At 50.6% G+C, this 19,829-nt stretch overlaps 1 protein-coding gene across 3 annotated transcripts in view; it reads right to left on the bottom strand.

Moving 5' to 3' along the window:
• LOC147086380 (CREB-regulated transcription coactivator 2-like) overlaps positions 1-18,864 on the bottom strand; it is a 56,471-nt gene extending 37,607 nt beyond the window's left edge. For 2 of the 3 annotated variants that reach the window (XM_085978450.1, XM_085978449.1), the window contains exon 1: positions 18,523-18,864. In XM_085978450.1, the coding sequence (XP_085834576.1) occupies positions 18,523-18,639 (117 nt within the window). In that variant the 5' untranslated portion in view covers positions 18,640-18,864. The remainder of the gene's footprint in view (positions 1-18,522) is intronic. The other variant, XM_085978448.1, reaches the window with a different exon arrangement.
• Between the last annotated feature and the right edge of the window lie 965 nt (positions 18,865-19,829).

Here is a 19,829-nt window from a genome sequence, read left to right as displayed (position 1 = left end):
CTACCTTATGTTGTAGACTTATGTCTTCATTACTCATGGCCTTTACGGCCTTCTTGAAGGTCTGGACGAACCTTTCAGCCAACCCATTGGAGGCGGGATGGTATGGGGCTGATGTGTAATGTTTAACCCCATTGCTCTTTAGGAATTTCTTGAATTCCTCGGACACAAATTGTGGTCCGTTATCGGAACAGATCTGTTCCGGCAGGCCATTCCGAGCAAACATGGTTCTTAACACCGTGATGGTTTTCTCCGTCGTGGTGGTGGTCATTTTAATTACTTCCGGCCACTTGGAGTGGGCATCTACCGCTATCAGGAACATCGAGTCCATAAATGGACCAGCAAAGTCGATGTGTACTCTTTGCCAAGGAGATGAGGGCCACTCCCATGGGTGCAGAGGAGCCGGTGGTGGTGCATTCTGAACCCTCTGACATCCTAGGCAATTCTTGGTGATCTCCTCTATGTTCCCGTCGATGCCTGGCCACCACACAAATGCTCTCGCTAAATTCTTCATCTTTACTCCACCCAGATGTCCTTCGTGCAGCTCCTTGAGTACTTTCTTTTGGAGTTTGGGCGGAATCACCACTCTCGACCCACACATTAGGGTTCCTCGGCACACCGACAGTTGTTCTTTCCTCTGTGAGAATGCCTGCAGTGTTGGTTCGCTCTGTGCTGGCCATCCCTTCACCGTTAAGTCATAGACTCGTGAAAGAGTCGGGTCATTCCTGGTCTCCTTCTCAATCATTGAGTTTGTTATCGGCAGACATTCCACAATGGACGAGTGGAACAACTCCACTGGGTCCCCTGTACTCGCTTCTTCTACTGTCGGCAATGGTAAGCGTGATAACCCATCGGCATTTCCGTGTTTTGTTGACCTTTTGTACTCAATGTCATACTGGTGTGCCCCAAGTAAGACTGACCATCTTTGTAGCCTTTGTGCTGTCATGTTGGACACGGCCTTGTTCGGGTTAAATATGGACACCAACGGCTGGTGGTCTGTCAGCAATGTGAACCTCTTACATTGCAAGTAATGGTTGAATTTCTTCACACCCCACACAAGACTGAGGGCCTCCCTGTCTATCTGGGCGTAATTTCGCTCCGCGGTTGTCAAAGATCGGGACGCGAAAGCCACTGGCCTTTCCGAGCCATTTGGAAGCCTGTGCGAAAGTACTGCTCCAATTCCGTACGGTGAAGCATCACACGCCAGCCGAAGGGGTAATGCTGGGTTGAAATGAGCCAACACTTCCTCGGAGGTAATCAACTCCTTGCTTCTGCGAAAAGCCTTTTTGCACTCCTCACTCCACTTCCATGGTGTCTCCTTTCGCAACAGCTCATTCAGTGGATGCAGCACCGTGGACAAATTTGGTAGGAACTTGTGGTAGTAATTGATCAACCCCAAGAATGATCTTAACTGTGACACGTTCCCTGGAGCGGGAGCCTTCACGACCGCTTCTATCTTCTCCGGTGATTTATGTAGTCCCTCGCGGTCAATGATATGACCGCAGTATGAGATTCGTTTTTGGAAAAACTCACACTTATTGCGGTTAACCCTAAGGCCATACTCCTTTAACCTGGTGAGTACCAGTTTCAAATTCGTGAGGTGTTCCTCTTCATCCATTCCCGTGATTAGGATATCATCCAAATAGCACTGTGTGCTTGGAATTCCTTGTAACACCTGTTCCATGGCCCTCTGCCAAATTGCTGGTGCCGAAGCCACTCCAAAGACCAGTCTGTTATAACGGTACAAACCTCTGTGGGTATTGATAGTTAGGTATTGGCGTGACTCTTCCTCAACCTCCATCTGCAAATATGCCTGAGCTAGGTCTATCTTCGTGAAGTGTTTTCCTCCAGCCAACGAAGCGAAAATATCTTCAATCCTTGGCAGCGGGTATTGCACCAAATGAAGCACTGGGTTCACTGTGATCTTGAAATCCCCGCAGATACGGACCTTCCCCGGTCCCCCTGGCTTACTACTTGGTGAGGATTTCATGACGGGTACAATGGGCGTGGCCCACTCACTGTAGTCTACTTTTGACAGAACCCCTGATCGTTCAAGTTCTTCTAGTTCTGCCTCCACTGCTGGTCGTATTGCATACGGTACCGACCTGGCCTTACAAAACTTTGGGCTTGCATGTTCTGCAATCTTAACCCTTGCTTTAATACCTCGCAGCTTACCCAGCCCTTGTTGGAATACTACTTTCGCTTCATCTAATATTCGGGACAACCGTTCAGATTTGACGTCCTCTTTCTCGTGCTCCACCGACATGGCGTTTAGCTCATGCCAATCCATCTTTATTTTTCGGATCCACTCCCGTCCTAGAAGTGGTGGACCTCCCTCAGGCAGTACATACAGATCCAGACGGCGGTAATTTTTGTCTTTGTATCACACATTAACTCCTGCCTTCCCAATAGGGAATACTTTGTGTCCCGTGTATGTCTGTAGTACTAATTCTGTATTCCGTAGTGGAATATGTTTGAAAAACTTTTTATAGTCATGCTTATTTATGACCGTCAATGCCGATCCCGTGTCTACTTCCATTTTGACTTTGGCCTTTTCAATCCGCAGCGTCATCCAAATGGTTTGTCTGTCAGCTTCGTTGTTCACGTTGTGAATTTTTAGACTGTCCAGTCCCTTGTATTTGAAGTGTGAGTCAGACTTTTGTTCCCTTGGACTCTCCTTGTACCCTTTTTTTGCGGACTCCCTCTTGTTGTCCGTCATTCTTGACCGGCATACTTTTGCTATGTGCCCGATCCTGCCACATTTCCTACATTCTTGGTTCTTAAACCAGCACTGATTCTGGTCGTGCGTTGTCTTTCCACAACGGTAGCATTTGGAAGTGCTTGCAGTAATTTGATCCTTCAGCACTGCTACGATCTCTTCGAAGGTCTGGTCCACTGGTTTAACTGGTGCTATTAGATGTTTCAAGAGCCCGTATGTTTTTGCTCCCATCGAATTTAACAAAGTTATTGCCTTGTCGTATATGGCTACGCAATATATTCCTATGCGTTCCCCATACGTGGCCCTGTCTTCTATTTCAGCATTAAAATCATTAATATTTCCTCGCTTAGGCATCTTCTTCTCTTTCCGAGAACAGCACAAGTATTTCTTTACTTATTATTAATTTTCTTCTCTTCTTGAGAACACCACAAGTATTGCTTTACTTATTTCTTGTTTCTGAAAATTCTAATTAATTTTCTAAGATGGCGGTTTCCCGCTTCTGCCTTCTTCCCCAGCGGTTTTCCCGCGAAAAATGGCGGCTTTCCCGCGCTTCTCGCTCTCCCCGCCCACTTCAATGGCGGTTTTCCCGCGCTTGACGGTCTTCACCCGTCCCCCGACGCTGTCTTTCAGCCTGAGTGCGGCCCTTATCAGCTCTCCCGATCGGTGGCCCTGTCTTTGCAGCCAACGCTGCGGCTTACCCACGAGGTTATGGAGGCTTCAGGGTCCTAACGCCTGTCGCTTCCAGCCTGTCGGTTCCAGACTGGTGAGGATTGAAACCTCTCTTCAACGTCCTGTCTTCGGACGAAGCCGCCGTGGAACAACTGCCGCAGGGTTCGAATCCTGACTCGTCGCCAATGTTAAGTCTGTGGGTTGTATTATAAATAATCACAGACTCCACTGTTAACAAAATAAAACACGTCTTTACTATTCAGAGGCTCGGGCGATTCTGCCCTAGTTAACGTATCACAACCCTTATATACTGGTGTGGTCACTATTGGTATTACAGTATACATGAGCCAACAAATAGTGCCACACCGAAAGTAGTGCTCTTAAAGGCGAACGGTTACATTCTATAGTTCCCTTAAAGGTAAACGGTTACATACACAACAAGACCTGGAACCACCAGTACTGTACCCCAGTGTTATACAGTGACAGACCTGTACCAACCAGAAATGTTCCCCAGCGTTATACAGTGACAGACCTGTACCCACCAGTACTGTACCCGTGTTATACAGTGACAGACCAGTGCCCACCAGTACTGTACCCCAGTGTTATAGTGACAGACCTGTACCCACCAGTACTGTACCCCAGTGTTAGTGACAGACCTGTCCCCACCAGTACTGTACCCGTGTTATACAGTGACAGACCAGTGCCCACCAGTACTGTACCCGTGTTATAGTGACAGACCTGTACCCACCAGAACTGTACCCCAGTGTTATAGTGACAGACCTGTACCCACCAGTACTGTACCCCAGTGTTAGTGACAGACCTGTACCCACCAGTACTGCACCCCCGTGTTATACAGCAACAGACCTGTACCCACCAGTACTGTACCCCAGTGTTATCGTGACAGACCTGTACCCACCAGTACTGTGCCCCAGTGTTATACAGTGACAGACCTGTACCCACCAGTACTGTACCCCAGTGTTATACAGTGACAGACCTGTACCCACCACTACTGTACCGCAGTGTTACACAGTGACAGGCCTGTACCCACCAGTACTGTAACCGTGTTATACAGTGACAGACCTGTACCCACCAGTACTGTACCCCAGTGTTATAGTGACAGACCTGTACCCACCAGTACTGTACCCCAGTGTTAGTGACAGACCTGTACCCACCAGTACTGTACCCCCGTGTTATACAGCGACAGACCTGTACCCACCAGTACTGTACCGCAGTGTTACACAGTGACAGGCCTGTACCCACCAGTACTGTAACCGTGTTATACAGTGACAGACCTGTACCCACCAGTACTGTACCCCAGTGTTATAGTGACAGACCTGTACCCACCAGAACTGTACCCCAGTGTTATAGTGACAGACCTGTACCCACCAGTACTGTACCACAGTGTTATACAGGGACAGACCTGTACCCACCAGTACTGTGCCCCAGTGTTATACAGTGACAGACCTGTACCCACCAGTACTGTAACCCAGTATTATACAGTGACAGACCTGTACCCACCAGTACTGTACCCAGGTTATACAGTGACAGACCTGTACCCGCCAGTACTGTACCAGTGAAATACAGTGACAGACCTGTACCCGCCAGTACTGTACCCCAGTGTTACACAGTGACAGACCTGTACCCACCAGTACTGTACCCGTGTTATAGTGACACTTGTACCCACCAGTACTGTACCCCAGTATTATAGTGACAGACCTGTACCCACCAGTACTGTCCCCCAGTTATACAGCGACAGACCTGTACCCACCAGTACTGTACCCCAGTGTTAGTGACAGACCTGTACCCACCAGTACTGTACCCGTGTTATAGTGACAGACCTGTACCCACCAGTACTGTACCCCAGTGTTACAGTGACAGACCTGTACCCACCAGTACTGTACCCCAGTGTTATACAGTGACAGACCTGTACCCACCAGTACTGTACCCCAGTGTTATAGTGACAGACCTGTACCCACCAGTACTGTACCCCAGTGTTAGTGACAGACCTGTACCCACCAGTACTGTACCCGTTATACAGTGACAGACCTGTACCCACCAGTACTGTACCCCAGTGTTATACAGTGACAGACCTGTACCCACCAGTACTGCACCCCAGTGTTATACAGTGACAGTCCTGTACCCACCAGTACTGTACGCCAGTATTATAGTGACAGACCTGTACCCACCAGTACTTTACCCCAGTGTTATAGTGACAGACCTGTACCCACCAGTACTGTACCCCAGTGTTATACAGTGACAGACCTGTACCCACCAGTGCTGTACCCGTGTTATACAGTGACAGACCTGTACCCACCAGTGCTGTACCCGTTATACAGTGACAGACCTGTACCCACCAGTACTGTACCCCAGTGTTATAGTGACAGACCTGTACCCACCAGTACTGTACCCCAGTGTTATACAGTGACAGACCTGTACCCACCAGTACTGTACCCGTGTTATACAGTGACAGACCTGTACCCACCAGTACTGTACCCGTGTTATACAGTGACAGACCTGTACCCACCAGTACTGCACCCCAGTGTTATACAGGGACAGACCTGTACCCGCCAGTACTGTGCCCCAGTGTTATACAGTGACAGACCTGTACCCACCAGTACTGTACCCAAGTGTTATACAGTGACAGACCTGTACCCACCAGTACTGTACCCGTATTATACAGTGACAGACCAGTGCCCACCAGTACTGTACCCGTGTTATAGTGACAGACCTGTACCCACCAGTACTGTACCCCAGTGTTAGTGACAGACCTGTCCCCACCAGTACTGTACCCGTGTTATACAGTGACAGACCAGTGCCCACCAGTACTGTACCCCAGTGTTATAGTGACAGACCTGTACCGACCAGAACTGTACCCCAGTGTTATAGTGACAGACCTGTACCCACCAGTACTGTACCCCAGTGTTAGTGACAGACCTGTACCCACCAGTACTGCACCCCCGTGTTATACAGCAACGGACCTGTACCCACCAGTACTGTACCCCAGTGTTATCGTGACAGACCTGTACCCACCAGTACTGTACCCCAGTGTTATAGTGACAGACCTGTACCCACCAGTACTGTACCACAGTGTTAGACAGGGACAGACCTGTACCCACCAGTACTGTGCCCCAGTGTTATACAGTGACAGACCTGTACCCACCAGTACTGTACCCCAGTGTTATACAGTGACAGACCTGTACCCACCACTACTGTACCGCAGTGTTACACAGTGACAGGCCTGTACCCACCAGTACTGTAACCGTGTTATACAGTGACAGACCTGTACCCACCAGTACTGTACCCCAGTGTTATAGTGACAGACCTGTACCCACCAGTACTGTACCCCAGTGTTAGTGACAGACCTGTACCCACCAGTACTGTACCCCCGTGTTATACAGCGACAGACCTGTACCCACCAGTACTGTACCGCAGTGTTACACAGTGACAGGCCTGTACCCACCAGTACTGTAACCGTGTTATACAGTGACAGACCTGTACCCACCAGTACTGTACCCCAGTGTTATAGTGACAGACCTGTACCCACCAGAACTGTACCCCAGTGTTATAGTGACAGACCTGTACCCACCAGTACTGTACCCAGGTTATACAGTGACAGACCTGTACCCGCCAGTACTGTACCAGTGAAATACAGTGACAGACCTGTACCCGCCAGTACTGTACCCCAGTGTTACACAGTGACAGACCTGTACCCACCAGTACTGTACCCGTGTTATAGTGACACTTGTACCCACCAGTACTGTACCCCAGTATTATAGTGACAGACCTGTACCCACCAGTACTGTCCCCCAGTTATACAGCGACAGACCTGTACCCACCAGTACTGTACCCCAGTGTTAGTGACAGACCTGTACCCACCAGTACTGTACCCGTGTTATAGTGACAGACCTGTACCCACCAGTACTGTACCCCAGTGATACAGTGACAGACCTGTACCCACCAGTACTGTACCCCAGTGTTATACAGTGACAGACCTGTACCCACCAGTACTGTACCCCAGTGTTATAGTGACAGACCTGTACCCACCAGTACTGTACCCCAGTGTTAGTGACAGACCTGTACCCACCAGTACTGTACCCGTTATACAGTGACAGACCTGTACCCCAGTGTTATACAGTGACAGACCTGTACCCACCAGTACTGCACCCCAGTGTTATACAGTGACAGTCCTGTACCCACCAGTACTGTACGCCAGTATTATAGTGACAGACCTGTACCCACCAGTACTTTACCCCAGTGTTATAGTGACAGACCTGTACCCACCAGTACTGTACCCCAGTGTTATACAGTGACAGACCTGTACCCACCAGTGCTGTACCCGTGTTATACAGTGACAGACCTGTACCCACCAGTGCTGTACCCGTTATACAGTGACAGACCTGTACCCACCAGTACTGTACCCCAGTGTTATAGTGACAGACCTGTACCCACCAGTACTGTACCCCAGTGTTATACAGTGACAGACCTGTACCCACCAGTACTGTACCCGTGTTATACAGTGACAGACCTGTACCCACCAGTACTGTACCCGTGTTATACAGTGACAGACCTGTACCCACCAGTACTGCACCCCAGTGTTATACAGGGACAGACCTGTACCCGCCAGTACTGTGCCCCAGTGTTATACAGTGACAGACCTGTACCCACCAGTACTGTACCCAAGTGTTATACAGTGACAGACCTGTACCCACCAGTACTGTACCCGTTATACAGTGACAGACCTGTACCCACCAGTACTGTACCCCAGTGTTATAGTGACAGACCTGGACCCACCAGTACTGTAGCCCAGTGTTACACAGTGACAGACCTGTACCCACCAGTACTGTGCCCCAGTGTTATACAGTGACAGACCTGTACCCACCAGTACTGTACCCCAGTGTTCTACAGTGACAGTCCTGTACCCACCAGTTCTGTACCCCAGTGTTCTACAGTGACAGACCTGTACCCACCTGTACTGTACCCCAGTGTTATACAGTGACAGACCTGTACCCACCAGTACTGTACCCCAGTGTTATACAGTGACAGACCTGTACCCACCAGTACTGTACCGCAGTGTTACACAGTGACAGGCCTGTACCCACCAGTACTGTAACCGTGTTATACAGTGACAGACCTGTACCCACCAGTACTGTACCCCAGTGTTATACAGTGACAGGCCTGTACCCACCAGTACTGTACCCCCGTGTTATACAGCGACAGACCTGTACCCACCAGTACTGTGCCCCAGTGTTATACAGTGACAGACCTGTACCCACCAGTACTGTAACCCAGTATTATACAGTGACAGACCTGTACCCACCAGTACTGTACCCGGGTTATAGTGACAGACCTGTACCCACCAGTACTGTACCCCAGTGTTACACAGCGACAGACCTGTACCCACCAGTACTGTGCCCCAGTGTTATACAGTGACAGACCTGTACCCACCAGTACTGTACCCCAGTGTTATACAGTGACAGACCAGTGCCCAGCAGTACTGTACCCCAGTGTTATACAGTGACAGACCTGTACCCACCAGTATTGTACCCGTGTTATACAGTGACAGACCTGTACCCACCAGTACTGTACCCCAGTGTTAGTGACAGACCTGTACCCACCAGTACTGTACCCGTGTTATACAGTGACAGACCTGTACCCACCAGTACTGTACCCGTGTTATACAGTGACAGACCAGTGCCAACCAGTACTGTACCCCAGTGTTATAGTGACAGACCTGTACCCACCAGTACTGTACCCCAGTTATACAGTGACAGACCTGTACCCCCCCAGTACTGTACCCGTTATACACTGACAGACCTGTACCCACCAGTACTGTACGCTTTATACAGCGACAGACCTGTACCCACCAGTACGGTACCCCAGTGTTATACAGTGACAGACCTGTACCCACCAGTACTGTACCCGTGTTATACAGTGACAGAACTGTACCCACCAGTACTGTACCCGTTATACAATGACAGACCTGTACCCACCAGTACTGTACCCCAGTGTTATACAGTGACAGACCTGTACCCACCAGTACTGTACCCCAGTGTTATACTGTGACAGACCTGTACCCACCAGTACTGTACCAGTGTTATACAGTGACAGACCTGCACCCACCAGTACTGTACCCCAGTGTTATAGTGACAGACCTGCACCCACCAGTACTGTACCCCAGTGTTGTAGTGACAGACCTGTACCCACCAGTGCTGTACCCGTTATACAGTGACAGACCTGTACCCACCAGTACTGTACCCCAGTGTTATACAGTGACAGACCTGTACCCACCAGTACTGTACCCGTGTTATACAGTGACAGACCTGTACCCACCAGTGCTGTACCCATGTTATAGTGACAGACCTGTACCCACCAGTATTGTACCCGTGTTATACAGTGACAGACCTGTACCCACCAGTACTGTACCCGTTATACAGTGACAGACCTGTACCCACCAGTACTGTACCCGTGTTATAGTGACTGACCTGTACCCACCAGTACTGTACCGCAGTGTTATACAGTGACAGACCTGCACCCACAAGTACTGTACACCAGTGTTATACAGTGACAGACCTGTACCCACCAGTACTGTATCCGTGTTATACAGTGATAGACCTGTACCCACCAGTACTGTACCCGTGTTATATAGTGACAGACCTGTACCCACCAGTACTGTACCCCAGTGTTATACAGTGACAGACCTGTACCCACCAGTACTGTAACCCAGTATTATACAGTGACAGACCTGTACCCACCAGTACTGTACCCGGGTTATACAGTGACGGACCTGTACCCACCAGTAGTGTACCCCAGTGTTATACAGCGACAGACCTGTACCCACCAGTACTGTACCCCAGTGTCATAGTGACAGACCTGTACCCACCAGTACTGTACCCCAGTGTTATACAGTGACAGACCTGTACCCACCAGTACTGTACCCCAGTGTTATACAGTGACAGACCTGTACCCACCAGTACTGTACCCCAGTGTTATACAGTGACAGACCTGTACCCGCCAGTACTGTACCCGTGTTATACAGTGACAGGCCAGTGCCCACCAGTACTGTACCCCAGTGTTATAGTGACAGACCTGTGCCCACCAGTACTGTGCCCCAGTTATAAAGTGACAGACCTGTACCCCCCCAGTACTGTACCCCAGTGTTATAGTGACAGACCTGTACCCACCTGTACTGTACCCCAGTGCTATACAGTGACAGACCTGTACCCACCAGTACTGTACCCCAGTGCTATACAGTGACAGACCTGTACCCACCAGTACTGTACCCGTGTTATACAGTGACAGACCTGCACCCACCAGTACTGTACCCCAGTGTTATACAGTGACAGGCCTGTACCCACCAGTACTGTACCCCAGTGTTATACAGTGACAGACCTGTACCCACCAGAACTGTACCCCAGTGTTAGTGACAGACCTGTACCCACCAGTACTGCACCCCCGTGTTATACAGCAACAGACCTGTACCCACCAGTACTGTACCCGTGTTATAGTGACAGACCTGTACACACCAGTACTGTGTACCCCAGTGTTATAGTGACAGACCTGTACCCACCAGAACTGTACCCCAGTGTTATAGTGACAGACCTGTACCCACCAGTACTGTACCCCAGTGTTATACAGGGACAGACCTGTACCCACCAGTACTGTACCCCAGTGTTATACAGTGACAGACCTGTACCCACCAGTACTGTACCACAGTGTTATACAGGGACAGACCTGTACCCACCAGTACTGTACCCCAGTGTTATACAGTGACAGACCTGTACCCACCAGTACTGTACCCCAGTTATACAGTGACAGACCTGTACCCACCAGTACTGTGCCCCAGTGTTATACAGTGACAGACCTGTACCCACCAGTACTGTACCGCAGTGTTACACAGTGACAGTCCTGTACCCACCAGTACTGTACCCCAGTGTTATAGTGACAGGCCTGTACCCACCAGTACTGTAACCGTGTTATACAGTGACAGACCTGTACCCACCAGTACTGTACCCCAGTGTTATAATGACAGACCTGTACCCACCAGTACTGTACCCCAGTGTTATACAGTGACAGACCTGTACCCACCAGTACTGTAACCGTGTTATACAGTGACAGACCTGTACCCACCAGTACTGTACCCCAGTGTTATAGTGACAGACCTGTACCCACCAGTACTGTACCCCAGTGTTATACAGTGACAGACCTGTACCCACCAGTACTGTACCCCCGTGTTATACAGCGACAGACCTGTACCCACCAGTACTGTGCCCCAGTGTTATACAGTGACAGACCTGTACCCACCAGTACTGTAACCCAGTATTATACAGTGACAGACCTGTACCCACCAGTACTGTACCCGGGTTATACAGTGACAGACCTGTACCCACCAGTACTGTACCCCAGTGTTATACAGCGACAGACCTGTACCCACCAGTACTGTACCCCAGTGTTATAGTGACAGACCAGTGCCCAGCAGTACTGTACCCCAGTGTGAAACAGTGACAGACCTGTACCCACCAGTATTGTACCCGTGTTATACAGTGACAGACCTGTACCCACCAGTACTGTACCCCAGTGTTAGTGACAGACCTGTACCCACCAGTACTGTACCCGTTATACAGTGACAGACCTGTACCCACCAGTACTGTACCCGTGTTATACAGTGACAGACCAGTGCCAACCAGTACTGTACCCCAGTGTTATAGTGACAGACCTGTACCCACCAGTACTGTACCCCAGTTATACAGTGACAGACCTGTACCCCCCCAGTACTGTACCCGTTATACACTGACAGACCTGTACCCACCAGTACTGTACGCGTTATACAGCGACAGACCTGTACCCACCAGTACGGTACCCCAGTGTTATGCAGTGACAGACCTGTACCCACCAGTACTGTACCCGTGTTATACAGTGACAGACCTGTACCCACCAGTACTGTACCCCAGTGTTATACAGTGACAGACCTGTACCCACCAGTACTGTACCCCAGTGTTATAGTGACAGACCAGTACTGTACCCCAGTGTTATACAGTGACAGACCTGTACCCACCAGTACTGTACCCCAGTGTTATACAGTGACAGACCTGTACCCACCAGTACTGTACCACAGTGTTATACAGTGACAGACCTGTACCCACCAGTACTGTACCCCAGTGTTATACAGTGACAGACCTGTACCCACCAGTACTGTACCCCATGATGCGCTATCAATTACTCATAAAAGACTGAGAGTTAGAAGAGTAACTAAAGGCTTTTATTAACAACAGAATGGAGGTCTGCCTCGCGTGGTCGACCGGTCCATGATACTAAGGGCTGGGGAGCAGTCACCTTTATACTTGGACCTGTGGGAGGAGTCAGCCGAGGCATGTCCAGGCATATACACAGTGGAAAACAAACAGGACAAACAGGAATACAAACAGTGGTTTACCACGCCCCAGTGTTATAGTGACAGACCTGTACCCACCAGTACTGTGCCCGTGTTATACAGTGACAGACCTGTGCCCACCAGTACTGTACCCCAGTGTTATACAGTGACAGACCTGTACCCACCAGTACTGTACACCAGTGTTATAGTGACAGACCAGTACCCACCAGTACTGTACCCCAGTGTTATACAGTGACAGACCTGTACCCACCAGTACTGTACCCCAGTGTTATACAGTGACAGACCTGTACCCACCAGTACTGTACTCGTTATACAGTGACAGACCTGTACCCACCAGTACTGTACCCGTGTTATACAGTGACAGACCTGTATCCACCAGTACTGTACCCCAGTGTTATACAGTGACAGACCTGTACCCACCAGTACTGTACCCCAGTGTTATACTGTGACAGACCTGTACCCACCAGTACTGTACCAGTGTTATACAGTGACAGACCTGCACCCACCAGTACTGTACCCCAGTGTTGTACAGTGACAGACCTGTACCCACCAGTGCTGTACCCATTATACAGTGACAGACCTGTACCCACCAGTACTGTACCGCAGTGTTATACAGTGACAGACCTGTACCCACCAGTGCTGTACCGCAGTGTTATACAGTGACAGACCTGTACCCACCAGTACTGTACCCCAGTGTTATACAGTGACAGACCTGTACCCACCAGTACTGTACCCCAGTGTTATACAGTGACAGACCTGTACCCACCAGTGCTGTACCCATGTTATAGTGACAGACCTGTACCCACCAGTATTGTACCCATGTTATACAGTGACAGACCTGTACCCACCAGTACTGTACCCGTTATACAGTGACAGACCTGTACCCACCAGTACTGTACCCCAGTGTTATAGTGACAGACCTGTACCCACCAGTACTGTACCCGTGTTATACAGTGACAGACCTGTACCCACCAGTACTGTACCGCAGTGTTATACAGTGACAGACCTGTACCCACCAGTACTGTACCCCAGTGTTATACAGTGACAGACCTGTACCCACCAGTACTGTATCCGTGTTATACAGTGATAGACCTGTACCCACCAGTACTGTACCCGTGTTATATAGTGACAGACCTGTACCCACCAGTACTGTACCCCCGTGTTACACAGCAACAGACCTGTACCCACCAGTACTGTGCCCCAGTGTTATACAGTGACAGACCTGTACCCACCAGTACTGTAACCCAGTATTATACAGTGACAGACCTGTACCCACCAGTACTGTACCCCAGTGTTATACAGCGACAGACCTGTACCCACCAGTACTGTGCCCGTGTTATACAGTGACAGACCTGTACCCACCAGTACTGTACCCCAGTGTTATACAGCGACAGACCTGTACCCACCAGTACTGTGCCCGTGTTATACAGTGACAGACCTGTACCCACCAGTACTGTACGCGTTATACAGCGACAGACCTGTACCCACCAGTACGGTACCCCAGTGTTATACAGTGACAGACCTGTACCCACCAGTACTGTACCCGTGTTATACAGTGACAGACCTGTACCCACCAGTACTGTACCCCAGTGTTATACAGTGACAGACCTGTACCCACCAGTACTGTACCCCAGTGTTATACAGTGACAGACCTGTACCCACAAGTACTGTACACCAGTGTTATACAGTGACAGACCTGTACCCACCAGTACTGTATCCGTGTTATACAGTGATAGACCTGTACCCACCAGTACTGTACCCGTGTTATATAGTGACAGACCTGTACCCACCAGTACTGTACCCCAGTGTTATACAGTGACAGACCTGTACCCACCAGTACTGTAACCCAGTATTATACAGTGACAGACCTGTACCCACCAGTACTGTACCCGGGTTATACAGTGACGGACCTGTACCCACCAGTAGTGTACCCCAGTGTTATACAGCGACAGACCTGTACCCACCAGTACTGTACCCCAGTGTTATAGTGATAGGCCTGTACCCACCAGTACTGTACCCCAGTGTTATACAGTGACAGACCTGTACCCACCAGTACTGTACCCCAGTGTTATACAGTGACAGACCTGTACCCACCAGTACTGTACCCGTGTTATACAGTGACAGGCCTGTGCCCACCAGTACTGTGCCCCAGTTATAAAGTGACAGACCTGTACCCCCCCAGTACTGTACCCCAGTGTTATAGTGACAGACCTGTACCCAACAGTACTGTACCCCAGTGCTATACAGTGACAGACCTGTACCCACCAGTACTGTACCCCAGTGTTACACAGTGACAGACCTGTACCCACCAGTACTGTACCCGTGTTATACAGTGACAGACCTGCACCCACCAGTACTGTACCCCAGTGTTATACAGTGACAGGCCTGTACCCACCAGTACTGTACCCCAGTGTTATACAGTGACAGACCTGTACCCACCAGAACTGTACCCCAGTGTTAGTGACAGACCTGTACCCACCAGTACTGCACCCCCGTGTTATACAGCAACAGACCTGTACCCACCAGTACTGTACCCCAGTGTTATAGTGACAGACCTGTACACACCAGTACTGTACCCCAGTGTTATACAGTGACAGACCTGTACCCACCAGTACTGTACCACAGTGTTATACAGGGACAGACTTGTACCCACCAGTACTGTGCCCCAGTGTTATACAGTGACAGACCTGTACCCACCAGTACTGTACCGCAGTGTTACACAGTGACAGGCCTGTACCCACCAGTACTGTAACCGTGTTATACAGTGACAGACCTGTACCCACCAGTACTGTACCCCAGTGTTATAGTGACAGACCTGTACCCACCAGTACTGTACCCCAGTGTTATACAGCGACAGACCTGTACCCACCAGTACTGTGCCCAAGTGTTATACAGTGACAGACCTGTCCCCACCAGTACTGTAACCCAGTATTATACAGTGACAGACCTGTACCCACCAGTACTGTACCCGGGTTATACAGTGACAGACCTGTACCCACCAGTACTGTACCCCAGTGTTATACAGCGACAGACCTGTACCCACCAGTACTGTACCCCAGTGTTATACAGTGACAGACCTGTACCCACCAGTACTGTACCCGTGTTATACAGTGACAGACCAGTGCCCAGCAGTACTGTACCCCAGTGTTATACAGTGACAGACCTGTACCCACCAGTATTGTACCCGTGTTATACAGTGACAGACCTGTACCCACCAGTACTGTACCCGTTATACAGTGACAGACCTGTACCCACCAGTACTGTACCCGTGTTATACAGTGACAGACCAGTGCCAACCAGTACTCTACCCCAGTGTTATAGTGACAGACCTGTACCCACCAGTACTGTACCCCAGTTATACAGTGACAGACCTGTACCCCCCCCAGTACTGTACCCGTTATACACTGACAGACCTGTACCCACCAGTACTGTACGCGTTATACAGCGACAGACCTGTACACACCAGTGCTGTACCCATGTTATAGTGACAGACCTGTACCCACCAGTATTGTACCCATGTTATACAGTGACAGACCTGTACCCACCAGTGCTGTACCCGTTATACAGTGACAGACCTGTACCCACCAGTACTGTACCCCAGTGTTATAGTGACAGACCTGTACCCACCAGTACTGTACCCGTGTTATACAGTGACAGACCTGTACCCACCAGTACTGTACCGCAGTGTTATACAGTGACAGACCTGTACCCACCAGTACTGTACCCCAGTGTTATACAGTGACAGACCTGTACCCACCAGTACTGTATCCGTGTTATAGTGATAGACCTGTACCCACCAGTACTGTACCCGTGTTATATAGTGACAGACCTGTACCCACCAGTACTGTACCCCAGTGTTATACAGTGACACTGTACCCACCAGTACTGAACCCAGTGTTATACAGTGACAGACCTGTACCCACCAGTACTGTACCCGTGTTATAGTGACAGACCTGTACCCACCAGTACTGTACCCCAGTGTTATACAGTGACAGACCTGTACCCACCAGTACTGTACCCGTGTTATACAGTGATAGACCTGTACCCACCAGTACTGTACCCATGTTATACAGTGACAGACCTGTACCCACTAGTACTGTACCCCAGTGTTATACAGTGACAGACCTGTACCCACCAGTACTGTACCCCAGTGTTATAGTGACAGACCTGTACCCACCAGTACTGTACCCCAGTGTTATACAGTGACAGACCTGTACCCACCAGTACTGTACCAGTGTTATACAGTGACAGACCTGTACCCACCAGTACTGTGCCCGTGTTATACAGTGACAGACCTGTACCCACCAGTACTGTACCCCAGTGTTATACAGTGACAGACCTGTACCCACCAGTAATGTACCCCAGTGTTATAGTGACAGACCTGTACCCACCAGTACTGTACCCCAGTGTTATACAGTGACAGACCTGTACCCACCAGTACTGTACCCCAGTGTTATACAGTGACAGACCTGTACCCACCAGTACTGTACCCCAGTGTTATACAGTGACAGACCTGTACCCGCCAGTACTGTACCCGTGTTATACAGTGACAGGCCAGTGCCCACCAGTACTGTACCCCAGTGTTATAGTGACAGACCTGTGCCCACCAGTACTGTACCCCAGTTATAAAGTGACAGACCTGTACCCCCCCAGTACTGTACCCCAGTATTATAGTGACAGACCTGTACCCCAGTGCTATACAGTGACAGACCTGTACCCACCAGTACTGTACCCGTGTTATACAGTGACAGACCTGTACCCACCAGTACTGTACCCCAGTGTTATAGTGACAGACCTGTACGCACCAGTACTGTGCCCGTGTTATACAGTGACAGACCTGTGCCCACCAGTACTGTACCCCAGTGTTATACAGTGACAGACCTGTACCCACCAGTACTGTACCCCAGTGTTATAGTGACAGACCAGTACCCACCAGTACTGTACCCCAGTGTTATACAGTGACAGACCTGTACCCACCAGTACTGTACCCGTGTTATACAGTGACAGACCTGTACCCACCAGTACTGTACCCCAGTGTTATACTGTGACAGACCTGTACCCACCAGTACTGTACCAGTGTTATACAGTGACAGACCTGCACCCACCAGTACTGTACCCCAGTGTTATAGTGACAGACCTGTACCCACCAGTACTGTACCCCAGTGTTATAGTGACAGACCTGCACCCACCAGTACTGTACCCCAGTGTTGTACAGTGACAGACCTGTACCCACCAGTGCTGTACCCGTTATACAGTGACAGACCTGTACCCACCAGTACTGTACCCGTGTTATAGTGACAGACCTGTACCCACCAGTGCTGTACCCATGTTATAGTGACAGACCTGTACCCACCAGTATTGTACCCGTGTTATACAGTGACAGACCTGTACCCACCAGTACTGTACCCGTGTTATACAGTGACAGACCTGTACCCACCAGTACTGTGCCCGTGTTATACAGTGACAGACCTGTACCCACCAGTACTGTACCCGTTATACAGTGACAGACCTGTACCCACCAGTACTGTACCCCAGTGTTATCGTGACAGACCTGTACCCACCAGTACTGTACCCGTGTTATACAGTGACAGACCTGTACCCACCAGTACTGTACCCCAGTGGTGTTTGAGGGGGAGAAGGCCGAGATCCCCGGGCTGGGAGTGGCCGAGCTGCCCGGGGCCTGCGTGCTAGGCCGCGGCCTGAGTTGCCGGCCTGACCCCCCCGCAGCGATGGGGGAACCGCTGCTTACCCGCGAGTTGTTGAGCTCCATCATCACCTCCTCGAAGGCGGCCGTCTCCTCGGCCTGCTTCTGGTTGTGCAGCGCGATCTTCTCGCTGAATTTGCGCGGGTTGTTGCCGGCCGCCATGTTTTATATATATTTTTTTCTGTGTGTGTTTGTTGGTGGCGGTGCGGGCGGGGCAGGCGAAGCGGCAGAAAACCCGATTAAACCGAGTGTGAGAGAGCGAGAGAGAGACGCACAAAGTATAAAGCCGCCCGCCTCGCCGCGCACGGCGGGAGTTGTAGTCTTTCCGCGCACCTCGCCCGCTGATCGGCTGCTGCCCGCTCCGGCAGACGGACTACAAGTCCCGGCATCCGCCGCTGCCGGCCTGACTCCAGCTCCCCTGATGCTCAGCGCCGCCCGCCCGCCTCGCCGTGCCGTGCACCCCAGGAGTTGTAGTCTTCCTCCAACCCCCGCCTGTTGCCCGGCCGCAGCAGCCGCACTACAACTCCCGCCGCCCACCGCGGCCTGCCTGACTCCAGCTCCCCTGATGCACCGCGCCCCACCCCCGCCCCGATGCCTTCAGGCTCTTGTAGTCCGCCTCCCCTCTTCTTTCCGCCTGCACAGGTGAGCGGGGCGAGGCGGTAAAACTACAAGCGGTCCAAAACGCCCACCGCCTGAATCCAAAGCCCTTTCAAGTTCACTCTGATTTGCTTGGCTTGTATCGCAGCCCATTGCATTGCCCTGTGGTTGTCACCTGAGCAAGTGTCTCAGGTGATGGCAGGATGCAGTCGGTTTTGTAAATGTTCAAGCTGCTGAAAGTGATGCAATTGCTCCTCTGGTCCCACCAGAGTGGGCAGGACAAGGCAGAATCCCACTCCAAATAAAGATTGCTGGTCACTGCACACAACCACCACTGCACTCCACAGGCCATCCCTGGCACTGAAGCATCAGTGTCATCAATCAATGTTTTATAAACAAATCTCACACCATCACTCTATATCACAGAAATCACAGAAACCCCACAGTGCAGATAGAGGCCATTTCGGCCCATCGAGCCTGCACCGACACATATCCCACCCGATCCCCGTAACCCCTACACCAACACATATCCCACCCTATCCCTGTAACCCCATGTATTTAATCCCCCTAACACTAAGGGTCAATTTATCATAGCCAATCAACCTAACCCGCACATCTTTGGACTGTGGGAGGAAACCGGAGCACCCGGAGAAAACCCACGCAAACACGGGGAGAATGTGCAAACTCCACACAGACAGTCGCCCGAGGCCGGATTCGAACCCGGGTCTCTGGCGCTGTGAGGCAACAGTGCTAAC

Source organism: Somniosus microcephalus, unplaced genomic scaffold, assembly GCF_052327205.1.
Source record: "Somniosus microcephalus isolate GS21.2 unplaced genomic scaffold, FLI_Smic_1.0 unresolved_chr7, whole genome shotgun sequence".
In the NCBI taxonomy this organism is placed as follows: Eukaryota; Metazoa; Chordata; class Chondrichthyes; order Squaliformes; family Somniosidae; genus Somniosus; species Somniosus microcephalus.
Note: the sequence above shows the minus strand (reverse complement) of the source record. Positions and strands in the feature narration are given on the sequence as shown.